The sequence below is a fragment of the Peromyscus californicus genome, unplaced genomic scaffold, assembly GCF_007827085.1.
Source record: "Peromyscus californicus insignis strain IS unplaced genomic scaffold, ASM782708v3 Scaffold_3__1_contigs__length_106647218, whole genome shotgun sequence".
Taxonomy (NCBI): Eukaryota; Metazoa; Chordata; class Mammalia; order Rodentia; family Cricetidae; genus Peromyscus; species Peromyscus californicus.
The window spans coordinates 45,831,500-45,847,184 of NW_026294551.1; the positions used below are offsets into that span (position 1 = coordinate 45,831,500).

General features: G+C 39.5%; 1 protein-coding gene across 13 annotated transcripts in view; it reads left to right on the forward strand.

The window, feature by feature from the left end:
* The window catches only part of Efcab5 (EF-hand calcium binding domain 5), a 139,686-nt gene that overhangs the window by 35,187 nt on the left and 88,814 nt on the right, over positions 1–15,685 (forward strand). For 11 of the 13 annotated variants that reach the window (XM_052755967.1, XM_052755966.1, XM_052755958.1 and 8 more), the window contains exon 4: positions 3,477–4,008. The exons of the other annotated variants lie outside the window; for them this stretch is intronic. In XM_052755967.1, coding sequence (XP_052611927.1) covers positions 3,477–4,008 — 532 coding nt within the window. The remainder of the gene's footprint in view (positions 1–3,476; positions 4,009–15,685) is intronic. 13 annotated transcript variants of the gene reach the window in all.

Genomic DNA, 15,685 nt, shown 5'->3' on the forward strand with positions numbered 1-15,685 from the left:
TCTCTCCAGCCCCTACAACAAGAACGCTTACTCTTGTAGCTGATGACTGGAATAAGTGGTTTAACCAAGGAGGAAATAAGAACCCAAAGGAAGGCTCACAAATCCCATCCACCACTGGACCCAAGATACTCCAAAGATGAGCTTTCAAGGGTTTCTACGAATTGATACCAACCACTCTGGAAGTAATTGAATAATATTTCTTGCAAGTGACCCTGTGTTTTGATACTTCTTGTTACTATAAAAAAAAAAAAGACAGGCTAGGGTAACTTTAAACAGCATGAATTCAACTTAAAAACAGGATAAATTTACTATTAACAATTACGGAGGCTGGAAAGTCTAAGGTCAAGTAAGGCACAAACAGATTTGAAATCTATTTCAGGGTTTAGTCTTTGGTTCCAACACAGCACCTGGAATGCAGTATCCTCTGCAGGAGATGAGCACACTGTATCTTCAAGTGACACAGCAGACAACAAGGGCCCAGCTAGTTCTCTAGCCCACCTAATATTTTTTCATTTTTATTTTGTATGTTTGTGCCTGTGTGAGTCTGTATGTCCCATGCATGTGCAGGTACCTGGGGAGACTAGAAAAAGGACATTGGGTACCCTGGAACTGGAGTTACAGGCAGTTGTGAGCTCTCCATTGTGGATGCTGGGAACTGAACCTGGGTCATTTGCAAGAATAATAAATGCTCTTAACCAGTGAGCGGGCTCTTCAGTCCCACTCTAGCCCTTCTGTAGGGTATTAATTCTTCCTTGAGGGCAGTCTTCCCCAGAGTCCCCACCTTTTAATACCGTCATGTTGGATCTTAGGCTCTGATATACAGATTTTGCAGGGACACAAGCATACATCCTGAGCACCCTGAATAACAATATCAATAACAGGGGCTGGCAAGAAGGCTCATTAAGGCTGACCACCTGAATTACATCTCCGGAATCCACATGGTGGAAAGGAAGAACCAAACGTTGTTCTCTGACCTCCATGAGCATACCATGACTATGTCACCCTCCACACACACTCACAAAATAAATAAAAGTAAAAAAAAATCTTGGTAATATCCCTTAAAGAAACACATATAGAAAAAGATACATGCAATAATTTTTGTAGTAGGATTATTTATTTTAAGAAAAAAAGCTAAAAATATCCCAATAGCTAACAAAATGAGAATGGATAAATACATTGTGATATAGTCATATAATAAAATATTATCCCACAGTAAAAAATCAAATGAAGTAGCTATACTTATCAATGTAGATAAATTTTCTAATTATAACATCAAGCATAAAAAGGCCATAGAATATATATGATATTAAATAGTTATATAAAATTAAAAGTGAGAACAATCAGCTAGACATAATAAAATATATCAAAATACATGGAGATGATGAACATAAAATTTAGAATAGCATTTTTCTCAAAGTAGAAATAAATGATAAATATTACTATGTAGGTAATTTTTCTTAAGCTAAAATTAGATATGTCTATATATCATCTTTGCAAGTCTGAATATTTCCAAATAAAAACAGGTTTTTAAATAGCCACTACTAGGAAGTTATGGAGGCTCTGTGTCTTGCCATTTCATTGCAATTGTAGTATCTGTTGGGAGTTATTACTAATTAAAACATGTCTCAATAGCTACTTTTCCATCATATTAAAAATTAGTATAGACAAATTTTCAGATATGTTTCTATTTTCTCCTACATCCACAAAATAACAGAAGCAAGATGAAGTAGCATAGCTACACGTAGCCATGATGCTGATGTGGGCACCTGTGTTCTTTTTCAGTGGATAATACCTAAAAAGACCCCCAAAGTACTTCATCTCCACAGCTGTGTCAGAAAAAAAAATCCAAACCCTTAAGATTCCCACTAATTCTTCCATCCCACTCACCCCAGCAATCACTGGAACAGAAGAAAATATCTAGTAGCTCACTGTTCACAGTGTGAGCTAGACATGTCCTGGGAACCCAGGGCCAAGCCAGTTCTACCAGAATCAAAACCTTAAGAGTCTCTGTGCTGATGTCATGAAAAAATGGCTTGCTTTAATTCTCAGTTACACTTTCAAAATTGCTTAGTTATATGTGTGTATTCTGCTTCACACTCACATGAGTATATTTTATATTTTTTTATCTTTTACATCAAGTCCATGACCCATCATTCCTTCATTTTAGCAACATTTCTTTTCTTCTCTGAGTCATCTTAGCTCAGTCCATCTCCCCAGATGCTCAGGACCATGATCTAATCTCCCTCCTGTATCTTTTGTTTTTCTCTCTCCTTTACCTCATGCTTCTCAGTCTCTGGTACACTCATCCGAAAGAAGGAAAGAAGGAAGATGGGGAAGGGAGGAGGCAATGAGGGACGAAGGGAGGGTGGGAGAAAGGGACAGGAGTTGGAGTTGGAGGTCAACCTTGTCTCAGAGGCAGCGAGTGCACAGAGTCGCAGCAAGTCAATTATTTAATAAAGGCACCGAGTAGCTCACTGGCTTCTGATTATGTCAATAGTGTACCAGACTTTTTCTTTTGGGCCACCAACCAGCTTCCAAATCATGACACAGAGACTTATTTTTAGATTTGAATGCTTGGCCTTAGCTTAACTCTTTTCTGGCTAGCTCTTTTAACTTAATCTGTTTTTCTTTGTCTACCTTTTGCCTCTAGGCTTATTAACGTTCTTCCTTCTGTTTACCTTACATTCACTGCTTCTCTAATGTCTGGCTCACTGGCTGGTGTCTGCCTTGCTTCTTGCTCCATGCAGGTTCCCTCCTCCTTCTCTCCTTCTTCTCATTCTTCCTCTCTTTCTCCTTCCTTCTCCTCTTCTTGCTCCTTGCCCTCTTCCCTGGATTTCTTCTCCTATTTATTCACTCCACCCACCAGCCCCGCCTATTTCTCTCTCCTGCCTAACTATTGGCCATTCAGCTCTTCGTTGGCCCAATCAGGTGTTTTAGGCAGGCAAAGTAACACAGCTTCACAGAGTTAAACAAATGCACCCTAAAAGAATGCAACACATCTTTGCATCATTAAACAATATTCCACAGCATAAATGGATGTAACACATCTTAAACTAATATTCCACAATATAATAGCAAATGTTTTTATGGTTCAAATGATTGTTCTCAGGATTTTTGTTTTGATTGTGCTCCAGTAAACCATGTAAATGAATATAAAACAATTTTGAGGCTTTGTTGTTGTTAAATATATTCTAAAGTCATCAATTAAACTCTATTTATAGTGTTTCTTAATTAAAAAATTACATATATGTGTATCTGTGTGTGGGTATGTGCACATGAGTGCAGGAGCCCACAGATGCCTAAGGCATCATCAGACTCTCTGGAGCAGTAGGTCCAGGTCCCTGGGAGCTGCATGGTGTTGATGCTGGGAACCCACCAGGGTCCTCTGCAAGAGCAGTATCAACTCTTAACCACTGAGCCATCTCTCCAGCCCCCTACTTCTAGTATTTCTTACGTTTAACTTTTTTTCTTCTCAGATGAGGACTCCCATGCAGCTTTCAGGAATGTTGTGTTTCGAAAACCTGCACAAGTGATTCTTGGTTTAGATGAATACGAACTGAGGTTAAAAACACAGCAACCATGGAAGAAAAATTTTCATGAGATAGTAGAAGCAAGAGCCCAGGTCATGCAGCAGAACATGTTAGAGAAGGATAGCCTGAAGAAGGAACAAGAAAAGAAGACTGCAAAAAATCTCCCTAGGGATGACTTGGCCAAAGAGTGGTTTAATATTGAAAGCATGACACTAAGTCCCCGGGCGTACTTGCTGGACAAGCTTCTACCCACCTTGATTCCGGGAGTAGAACACATGTTAATGCAGGTAGAAAAGAAGAAACTCTTGAGCCGAGCTGATATCCCAACGAAGTTTGATCCAATTAATTACTTGGGGGAATATTTAATGAGAAATAATACTCACTATGTCAAAGACCCAGGAATGTCTGGTTACCAGAGGGTGATGAAAGAAGTCACAGAGAAACTGAAGATACATGTTCCTGGTACAATCAGCAACAGGTACAGTTTGCTGAATATTCAGTTGGTGATCTGTCTCTTTGCATTAAAAAGCTAATAGAACAATCATGTGAATGCAAACAGGACTTGAAAGAAATGATTTTATAGTTAATCAAGAAGCATTTGTTGGCTGGTGGGGGGTGGGGTGTCTCACACAGATAATCCTAGCATTTGGGAGCTGAGGTAAATTTAGTTTCTTTTTAATAATTCTGAGTAGAAAACTTATTTCCTGTAACATACATTTTTCTTTTATGCAGTTAGTATGTGGGTGGTGCACATACCCATGGCGCAGGTCAAAGGACTACTTGTGGGAGTCAGTTCTCATCTTCCAGCTTTTTGAGGCAGGGTCTCTCTTGTTTCTGCTGCTGAGCTATGTACTCCAAGCAAATTCAAGGTTACATAGTAAGGCTCTGTATTAGTGAGTTCCTACTACGTGCTTCACTTTTTCAAAGCGCTGCAAGGACTAATGAATTTTAAAAAAAGTTTATTTTCATAGCACTGCAAGGACTGAAGAATTAAAATAAGTTTATTTGTTTTGTTTGTTTTTTGAGACACAGAGTTTTGCTTTGAAGTTCAAAATGGGCTTAAATTCACTATGTAGTCCAGGTTGGTCTCAAACTCGTTGGAATGCTCCTGCCTCGGCCTCCCAAGTGCTGGGATTATAGGCCTGCACCAGCACACCTAGCTAGTTACTTGGATCTGATTGTCACATTAGGATTTCAAGTATACATTTATGTCTGTATTAGACTCTGCACTGGAGAGTAACTTAATTCAAAGGTCAAAATATATATTTTAAAAAGGTGTACTTAAGTAAGCCAGGCGTGGTGGTGCATGCCTTTAATCTTAACACCCAGGAGTCAGGGACAGGTGGATCTCTGTGAGTTTGTGGCCAGCCTGGTCTACAGAGCAAGTTCCAGGAAGGCCAGAGCTACATACTGAGACCTTGTCTGAAAAAAATAAAAAAAATAAAATAAACAAAAAACAAAATGATGAAAATAAAATTGTACAGTAAAGCTAGGTGGTGGTGGTACATGCCTTTAATTCCAGCCCTCTGGAGCAGGGGCGGGGGGAGCTCTGTGAGTTCAAGGCCATCCTGGTCTACAGAGCGAGTTCCAAGACAGCCAGGGCTACACAGAGAAATCTTGTCTCAAAAAAACCAAAACAACACTTATCTTTTGTTATGCAGCTAGATTTAACTTTTATTTTATAGCATCCCATTTTGAGTCAGTCACTTATTAAAATATTACAAGAATTTGCCCACATATTCTTCTGCTCCTGTGGGTTTTTGTTTGTTTTGTTTTTTGGGTTTTTTTGTTGTTGTTGTTTTTTTGAGACAGAGTCTCACTATGCAACCCTGATTAGCCTGGAACCTGCCATGTAGACCAGGCTGGCTTTGCCTCCTAAGTCCTGGAATTAAAGACATGCACCACCACACCCAATTATGATACTAGTTTTTATTTTAAATATATACAAATATAAAATAAATTTGTAATTTATGCTAGTGTAATATGTAAGATGTAGATTGTTGCTAGAGTTTTTCTGCCTGGCCCACAGTCAGGGCAAATCTCTCTCACCCGCCAGTCCCAAGCCGCTCAAACCCGATCAAGTAAACACAGAGACTTATATTGGTTACAAACTGTATGGCCGTGGCAGGCTTCTTGCTAACTGTTCTTATAGCTTAAATTAATCCATTTCTATTAATCTATACCTTGCCACGTGGCTTGTGGCTTACCGGTACTTTACATCTTCCTTGTCCTGATGGCGGCTCGCAGTGTCTCTCCTCCCAGCTTCCTGTTCTCTCAATTTTCCTCTCGGTTAGTCCCGCCTATACTTCCTGCCTGGCCACTGCCAATCAGTGATTTATTCATTGACCAATCAGCAACATATTTGACATACAGACCATCCCACAGCAGTAGATACAACTTTATTCTTTTACAAATGACTAGTTAGCAATCCCAATAAGACTTACTGAAGCATCCCCGCACCCAGCCAATGAACATCTTTAACAAGGACAAGCATTTCTGCAATTGCTATTTGACATTTACTTATCTTCTTCTGTATCTATCACTGCTGCCTTAAAGTTTTCATGTGTATATGTATCCGTATTCCTTCTTCAATTTGTTGCAGGTTATCTTATACATTTTTGTTGCTATTATAAGTGGGCTTCTTCTTTGGGTACATTTTCGGGGGTCTGGAAGTAATCTGAAGAAATGAAAACTATTAATTTCTATATACTTTTGTTCTCTGTTGCCTTACTGAGTTTTCTTATAGTAAAATTGAATTGCTAAATTGGGTTTTCTAGGGAAACAACTATGCTGTTTTCAAACAATAGTCTTCCTTTTTATTCTCAATTTTTATGCCTCTAACATCCTTCTCTTATCTAGTTGCATTGACTATTACATCTAATTCAGGGTGCACAACAGTGGTTGTGTGCACATTCTGGTCTTTAATACTTTAGTAGAAATGGTTCTCATGTTACTACTTCACCATCAACAACTTACTTTATGTGTGGGTTCTATTCTATTTGGACCTAAAATCAAGTATTTTCTTACAATAAAAATAATATGTAGGACCGGGCGGTGGTGGTGCATGCCTTTAGTCCCAGCACTCGGGAGGCAGAGGCAGGCGGATCTCTGTGAGTTCGAGGCCAGCCTGGTCTACAAAGTGAGTTCCAGGAAAGGCGCAAAGCTACACAGAGAAACCTTGTCTTGAAAAACAAAACAAAACAAAAAAATGTAGGGTCCTAGTTGAGGAGCTGTTGACAGTTGATGGTTTCTGGGTTTGGGGACACAGTTTTCTTAAGCATGTGGCCCCTTGTAGGTTATCCATGGGATGGTCCCACACTTGTGAGTATATGGGCATCACCAACTGGACTCAATGTATTTTCTATATATGTGGAACATGAAATTGGGTGGGGTGAGGTGGGAGTGGAGCTGGGAGGAGTTAGGGGAAGGCATTAGGGGTAAATGTGATTAAAATACATTTTATACATGTATGAAATTCTTGAAGAATTAATAAAAATAGTATATTAAAAATTATTTAGGGGATGGTGATTAGTTCAAGGCAGAGCACTTGCCTAATAAGAATACTCTGGCCTCAACCTTATAGATATTAGGATTATAGGTATGTATCATGGTGCCAGCTTTTGGATTTTTTTTTAACTCTGAAAATTTGGGCTCTTAATAAAATTGACATAGTTATTGGTTTGCCTTATCCTATAATTTATATAGGATAGCCTCAAAATAATAATGAAACAAACCTATGTTTGTAAAAACTAGTTCAGTTTTTAGATTTACCTAAAGCTATTTATATATTAAATGAACTCATATAAAACCGAAGAAAGCTGGGCATGGTGACTCATGCTTATAATCGCAGCATTTGAGAAAGTAAAACAGTAAGATCGCCATAAGTTTGAGCTACGCCTGAGCTACGTAGCTTGTTTCAGGAAAACAAGCCCGGACTACAGAGTAAGACTTCATCTCAAAGAAAACACCAACAAAAACAAGCTTTGAGGAAAGTAGGGTATATTTATTTGTTTTATGTGTATAAGCGTTTTGCCTGTATGTATGTCTGTGCACCACGTGTGTACCTGGTGCTCATGAATGCCAGAGAGGACGTCAGATCCCCTGGAACTGAAGTCACAGATGCTTATGAGCCTCCATGTGGGAATAGAACCTGGGTCCTCTGGAAGAGCAGTCAGTGCTCTTACCCTTTGAGCCATTTTTCTAGCCCCAGAAATCAGGATTTTAAATCTTTTATTTTTTACTGAGGAAAATTTTTTACTTTGTTAACAGCTTATTTTAATTAGTACACATAATAGTGGGTTTCCCTATGATATTTTCACACACTCATATCCCACACTTTGTTCTACCCTTCCCCTCCTTACTTGCCCTTGTTTTAGCTCCCTCCCAATTAGTTCCAATCCTCCTCTGAAATAGATAAAAACCTTTTTAACCCATGACTCAAAATCAAGAAATATTGGTACATTTGGTTACATAAATACTGAAATATTTTTGCTTGGCAAATTGTGTCATGACTACTCAGCAGTGCTGTTCTTGTACAAAAACAGTCAGAAACAACATGTAAATGAGTCAGCATGGCTGTGTGCCCTTGAAACTTTATTTATGGGTCATGAAATTTGAATTTCACATCATTTTCACATGCCACAAAATATTATTATTCTTTTGGTTTAAAAAAAATACCACTTAGAAATCTATCTACCAGCTTTCTAGCCACATAAAGCCAACCTGTGAGTCGGCTGGGTTTTGCTTACTGAGCCCCACTGTAAATGATATTTATGAGGCCTCTCCAAGATGTCAAGAGCAGTGAACTTCAAATCTCAGAACCTCTCCCCAAATTTCCATATTTTTCTCTGAATGTCTTCTGGTATGCAGACCTATACCAAAATTGATTTTTAAAATCCTAAAATTCTTTGTATCTTGTTTAGTATCTTCTCTATATGGTAAACAACTAATTATATATGTCTGTATATGTAATTTTATTATTTATTTATTCATTTATTTATTGGTAGTGCTGAGGTTGGAACCCTGAACCTTGAGGATGCTAGACAAGCACTCTGCCACTGAGCTACACCCCTAAGCCCTAATAAATCTTTTGAAATTATGCATATGTATAGCATATACATTATGCACAGTGTAGAGAACTCCTGGGTTTTACATGTGTGTTCTTGTTTGCTCTCTGCTGCTATGATAAAACACTCTGACCAAAATCGACTTAGCAGAAAAAGAGGGCTTTTTTGGCTTACACTTGCAGATCACAATCTGCCATTGAAGAAAGAGCAGGAACTCAACCAGGAAGCACAAGAAGACACTATGATGGAACAGGGCTTGCTATCAGAAACAACGGAGGAACGTTTCTCACTGTCTGGCTTGTTCTCTAGCTCATGCTAAGCTCCCTTTTTTATACATCTCAGAACAGCCTGCCCAAGGAATGGTACCACCTTCACTGGGCTGTGCTCTCCTCTGCCTCTTAACAAACAAGATAATCCCACTGACCTCTCTGATGTAGACAGCTCCTCAGCTGAACTTCTCCTTTGAGGTGACTCTAGGCTGTGTCGAGCTGACAACTGAAGAGAACCAGCGCATTGCGGAAGTGAGACTTTTATTTTCAGTAGAAACAATGGTTTAGAAAGTGTGATTCCCTACTTAGGACATCAAAATCACCTAGGGTGCTTGGTTAAAAGTAAAGACTCTATACACAAGGCCCTGGATTTCCTTCCCAACACCCACACACCCCAAATATTCAGATTCCTACATTTTTCCTCAGATTTTTCTGAATCAGATCCTCTGGGAAATTTTTAAAATAAATCCTACTGGAAGTTATTAGGCAAAAAGCAACCAAATGAAGAGATCTTTAGTACTAGTGAGAAGTTCCACCAGCATGCAGGAAGCAATGTCATTGAATTTAACAAATAGTTCAAAGAACACTTCTCTTCACCATCTGTTCTGAGCAATGTGTTAGGTTGCATCTAGAACTATTCACATTTGAAAACAAAAAAAGATGTACTAACAACTTGGGAACTGATGTCAAGGCTATAAATCAAAAACTTGACAAGCCCTTCCTCCTGTCAGAGAGATATGTAAACTTCAAACAGTACATAAAACTCTAGGCATTTGTCATTTATCAGAAGGTATAGTAAGAATAACAAATGGACACATCAAGTCCCTGGCCTAGGTTCCTTTGCCAGCCAGTGACATGACACGTGAAGACAAGTTTGACTAATGTTTCCAGAGCTGAGAATTTGGATGTTTCAGACCTTCTTGAGGTGTAGTAAGAGTCTTAATTCCTTTATTTGTGTGTACGTGTGTGCCTGTGTGTGCCTTTGGAGGCTAGAAAGAGTGTTCCTTGGCACTAGATACCTGGTGTGGGTGCTGGGAACTAAACCCCAGTCTTCTGCAAGAGCAGCCAGCACTCTTAACCACTGAGTCATCTTTCAGGCCTCACCTAGTTTCTACTGGAGCAACAGTAGGAATTCTGTGAAAGAGTTAAACAATCAAAGGCTTTGTTTGTCTGCATCGCTAGGATTAGAACTTCATCTCCCTCTGGCCAAAGTCCAAAATCTATTGTATGCCGGCAACGACAACGCCAGGCATTTTAGCTTATTCAGACAGCCCACGGACGCTTTTCAACAGAATGTTCTGCTCCCAATGCCTACTGACTTAAAGCTCAGATACTCAGCAATCTTCATAAAATTAGTTCTGATTTAAAATTCTTTGACCTCTGTCTTATGTTTTCTCGATCTGTTACAGACTCTTGGCAAAGAAATGAACATTTTCCTTATTTCTATTCATCAAAAGTAGGCCAAATGTTTGTTGGTTTGTCAAGAGTTTAACTTCTGGTGACAACATTAAAGTGACTTGGACTTAAAATTTTCATCTGTTTTCTTCCCAGGAGAAATAGGGATTAACTCATCTCTGGTGTCTCATAGCAATAGACTGAGCAGACCTTCATTATTTATGTAGAATAATTTTTATGGTGGCAGCCATTCACTTGAAAAATACAGCATTTCTGCTGCCTGGTGGTTTTACATACACAATATAATGCACTACTTTTTATCAGGTTTCTGAAAGGGAGATGTAGGGTCCAAGTGGACTTTGATTTTCAGCCTTGCATGCAAATTTACAAAGCCATAAAGCAGGTGGGATTTGTGCTGCTTGCTCTTGTATCTTTTCCTTCTGATTCCTCTAGTACTAGGGGATTTATATGTGAAAGTTTCTTTCCTGTTTTGTGACTTGATAATGCAAAATATTTGCCCTTAAAATAAGATTTGAAATTTTTAGTAGCCTGGGAGTTACATGTACTTGTAAATGTGTTAGAATTTGTAAAACTAGGCACCAAAAACAGTGAATTACACTACATAACATTTTTAACTAAAGAATTTAAAATAAAAGGGAAGCTTATTAATACTAGAATTGCAGATTATTCCAAAGAGGCAGAGTCTATTTCTCAATCAGTCTTGACATATAAGATCCTAGGATGCCAGTTCAAATACTCAGAAAAGTAGGTAGGTCTAAGAGTCCTTAGTGCTGGGTGTGGCAGCTCACACCTGTAATCTCAGCACTTGCGAGGCTGAACAAATGAATCAACACTTGGATCTTTTCATTCTCCTAGCATTTGTTGTTGATTTCATAGTCTGAGGGATATCTGCTCTACTCTGAGGTATCTTTGGAGAATTTTTTAGTGAATTATCTTTATTAACCTTATGCATTATAGGACATTTATTCCATGAAGAGAAATAATCATAAAAAGATATTCCAAAGTATTACATTATCTATCACAGCTACATAAAGGAGAAGAACAAGTCAGTATAAATGCTCAAATATTAGAGATACACAAACCAAGTACAATTTTAAAGGGAGAAAGATGCAAGCCTTTATTTTATTTATTATAATTTTCTACAGATTACTCCTGTGCAATATTCAAGTAATTTACACGGACCATGTGCCAAAATCCGTTATGTATTTTTCTGCTGGAATGTGATATATGCAAAAGATTCTAAGATTTACCTTGCAGTACTTATATATTGTATTTCACACACCAAAATGCCTCAAAATGTCTAATTCATCTTTACAATTTCCAGCGCTAGGACTTGGCAATAGACAGGATGTATTTTTTCCTCAGTACAGGCTTTCCTCAGTTGCCAGGAGACTGGCTTCCTAGACAGCTGTCTGCTCACACTCCACACCAGCTGTCACCTCTTTCCTGAGCCAAATTGAAACATTAGGAGAGGAAATCCTGCAGGTGCTTCTCCACAGGTGATATTAGTAATATTACCTTGTCAATTTGTACTGGAAAACAGATTTTATCATTCCAGTAAATCATATTTTACCAAAAGTAAGGATAATACTTTTAATGGTATTTTAATTTTTGTTATACCAAGTGGTATGTAGTAGTGTTTTATCCAAAAAAAATCCTAATTTTGTTCAACCTGAAGCATAGCAATTTATAAATTCTAGTTAGTTTAGCATGCATGTATAAATGACATTCTGGGCATGCATATCCCATTGTAATTTTAAAAGTCAGCTGTGTATAGGGTAGGGCTGTGGTTCATTTGGTAGAACGCTTGCCTTGCATTCATGAAGCTTGGGCTCAATCCCCAGGACCCCATAAATTTGTCATGGTGGTGTGTGCCTATAATCCCAGAACTTGGGAAATGGAGGCAGGATAGTCAGAAATTCAAGATCATCCCTGGATTTGAGGACAGTCTAGAATACATGACTTCCAGTGTCAAAGAAAAAAAAAGCTACTTATGGACTGCAAAATCATAGTCTCCTTAAATTATATTCCAACTTTCTAAACCTCATCCTGCAACTTGATGTTGAATGAGTTTTTGGCATAGAGCATTCCTATTGTTAAAGAGATTGAAATAGTCCAGAGTCAATTTCTCTCCAGCTAGAGCTGTATACCTGGGCTAATGACTGATAAGGTCTGGTAGTGTGAATGTAATTGGCCCTCATAAACTCATAGGGAGCGGCACTATTAGGAGATGTGGCTTTGTTGGAGTAGGTATGTCCTTGTTGGAGGAAGTGTGTCACTCTGGAGGCCTGCTTTTAAGTCTCATATATGCTAAAGCCACACCCAGTGTCTGTCTCAGAACACTTCCTGTTGCCTTTGAGTCACGCTGTTAAGAACTCTCAGCTCCTTCTTTAGCACCACACCTGCTTGCATGCTACTTTGCTTCCTGCCGTGACAATAGTGGATTAAACCTCTAAACTCTAAGCAAGCCCTAATGGAATGTTTTCCTTTATAAGAGTTGCCGTGGTCATGGTGTCTCTTCATAGCAATAGACACCCTAACTAAGATGTAAGGTGAGATGGTCCTGGAGTAGAAACACCAAAGACTATCTAAGATGTACAAGAATTCTTATGATTTTCTACTTCATTTTGTTAATTCAATTTTCAAAGGAACATAAGCTTTGTTTATTTATAGCAGAGGCTCCAGCCTCTAAGGCCATACATACTATTGCCTTGATTTTTTAAATATTCTCTCCTAGCTTGGTCCTGTACCATCAAGCCAGATACTTTCTTATCTCACTCCAGTCCTATGTAGAATATCCTTACTCTGGTGTCCTCTGCCTTGCTCTCACTTCCCCAGTAGAGTGGCTCAGCCACCTCGTATAGAAATAGGAAATGCTTACCACAAATGCCAGCTTCAAAACTTAGCCATGCTGTGTAGGAGGTACCCAGCACACAATGATAGTAAATTTAGCCCTGACTACTATCCACTGCAGCCAGATAGGCTGCATCCTTTCTGCACGTTTTTACTACAGAGCAACTCCCTAATCCTCTTCTGGAATCCAGAGTGCCAACTTTCTTTGCCTAAACATCTTAGTCCTCATTTCTCTAGCTGCTTAATTTCTCCTGTCCTCTGGCAATTCCCTTGAGTACCACTTCTCCTGGCTACCTTCCGTCACACCTGCTCTGGATCGATCGGTGCTGCTTCTGAGTATTGTGGAAGAGCTTGTAGGCCCATGTCACCCTCGAGTACTGTGAATTATTCATGTCCTTACAACCTCTTGGAAGACATGGCAATTTTTTTATCAAAATATTATTAGACACTGGACATGTGCCTGGTGATTGTGACTCAGTAAACGTTCTTAGGTAAGTTAGTATTTTGAACTTATTAATGGGTCTATACTGCATGGATATTGAGTCATACCTCATGGAGAAAATACAAACTTTGGTTATCATGAAGAACATACCTTGTACCATGATTTTATTTTGTTTTATTTTACATGTATGAGTGTTTTGCCTGCGTGTATGTCTGTGCACTATATGTGTACCTAGTGTCCACAGAAGGTAGTAAAGGGTGTCAGATCCCCTGGAACTGGAGCTGTAGATGGTTGTGAGCCTCCATGTAGGTTTTGGGAGTTGAACTAGGTTGCTCAGGGAGAACATCCAGTGCTCTTAACTGCTGAACATCTCTCCAGCCCTACTATATACAATGAAAATCTGCAAATGCGTTAATTTGTCCACATATATTCTCATCACTTCCCACACATTTATCAACCTCTTGTACTTATTTGGTTTTGTACAAATCTGTCTTCAATAAATGGCATTTACCAAGATCCTCACGTTCTCCATGCTTCTAGACCCACCAAGAAGATTGTGGCCCTTCTTCAATCGGATCTCCAGCCTTGTTCATGAAAATAGCACTTCCTTCTTGAAATACCTTTCCCTTTTCCATGACATCCTACTTTTCCAGTTTTCCTATTTCCCTCTTCAGTCCCTAGCTTCCTTTGCTAGCTCATTTGGTACTGCCCAGTTTTCAAATATTAAGATTCCATCAAACACACACATAGACCATGAATGCACACAGACTTTTTAAAATCTTTCCTCCTCCCTCCCTTCCTCCCTCCCTCCCTCCCTCCTTTCTTCTTTTCTTTTGAGACAGCGTCTTATAAGATGGAGCTCAGACAGGCCTCAAACTCCTTCCACAGCTGCGAATGACGCTGAACTTTGGGTGTCCCTGCCTGCATCCTCTGCGTGCCAGGATTGTGTTGCACCACCACCACACCCATTTTCTACAGTGCCGGTGCTAAGTAAGGGTCAAATGCAGTGCTTGTGCACAGTGGCCAAGCACTCCATCCTTCAGTCATCCCTGGTCTTTATTTCTACTCTTTCATCAGATTTGTACTGGGGTGGTTTTTTTGTTTCATTCATACGGGGGGAATGTTTGATTATTTAGTTGTCTTCTTTGTTTGAGACAGGGTCTTGCTATGAAGCCCAAGCTGGCTGCAAACTCACAGCAATCCTCCTGCCTCAGTCTCCCATGTTCTGGGATTACAGGGTATGTACCACCGTACCTAGTTTCATTAGTTAGCTTTTATGTGCGCCAATGTGTGTGCACACATATGCACATGTACGTGGCCAGAGGTCAGCCTCAGGTGTCATTCCTCAGGCCCTGCCCACCTTTGTTTTTTCAGACAGTCTCTCACTGGCTCAGAACTTACCAGGTGGTCTAGGCTGGTGGGCCAACAAACTCCAGGAGTCTGCCCGTTTCTGCCACCTCCCCAGTGCCGGGATTACATGTGCATACCTACGATGCCCGCCTAACCTTTCCTTTTCTTCTTCCTCCTCTTCTTCTTTCCCTTCCTCCTGCTCCTCCTCCCCGTCCTCCCTCCACTTCTTACTCCTCCTCTTCCTCTTCCTTCTTCTTCTCCATTTAACTTGGGTTCTGAGGATCTTACTCGGATCATCATGCTTGTAGGGCAAGCTCTTTGCTGACTAAGCTATCTTCCCATCCTGGGAGCTATATTTAGAATCCACTGGTAGGTTATATCTACCCTATACTGCCCGAAGTTACAAAGTGTTGAATGGTGTAACATTCTCATAAAATAATGTAGACAACGGAAATGTTATCCATTCCCTCAAAGAGTGGCATGATCAATTTAAAATCCATTTGGATTATATTTGGAAGCTCATACACAGTGTCTGTGAAGCACAAAACTAAATTTTCTTTCTAAATATGGGCATCACGATGTGGGAGAAAATGATGTCTCAACTGAGACCCAAAGCATGTGGAAGATCTAGTCAGGCAAATCGAGGGGGGGGGGGCATTTTGAGCAGATGAAAATGTGACAGAAAAATAACTTTGTGAATCTATTTTTGTGACTTATGAGAGTCTGGAGACACTCAGTACTTAAGACACTATCCCAGTC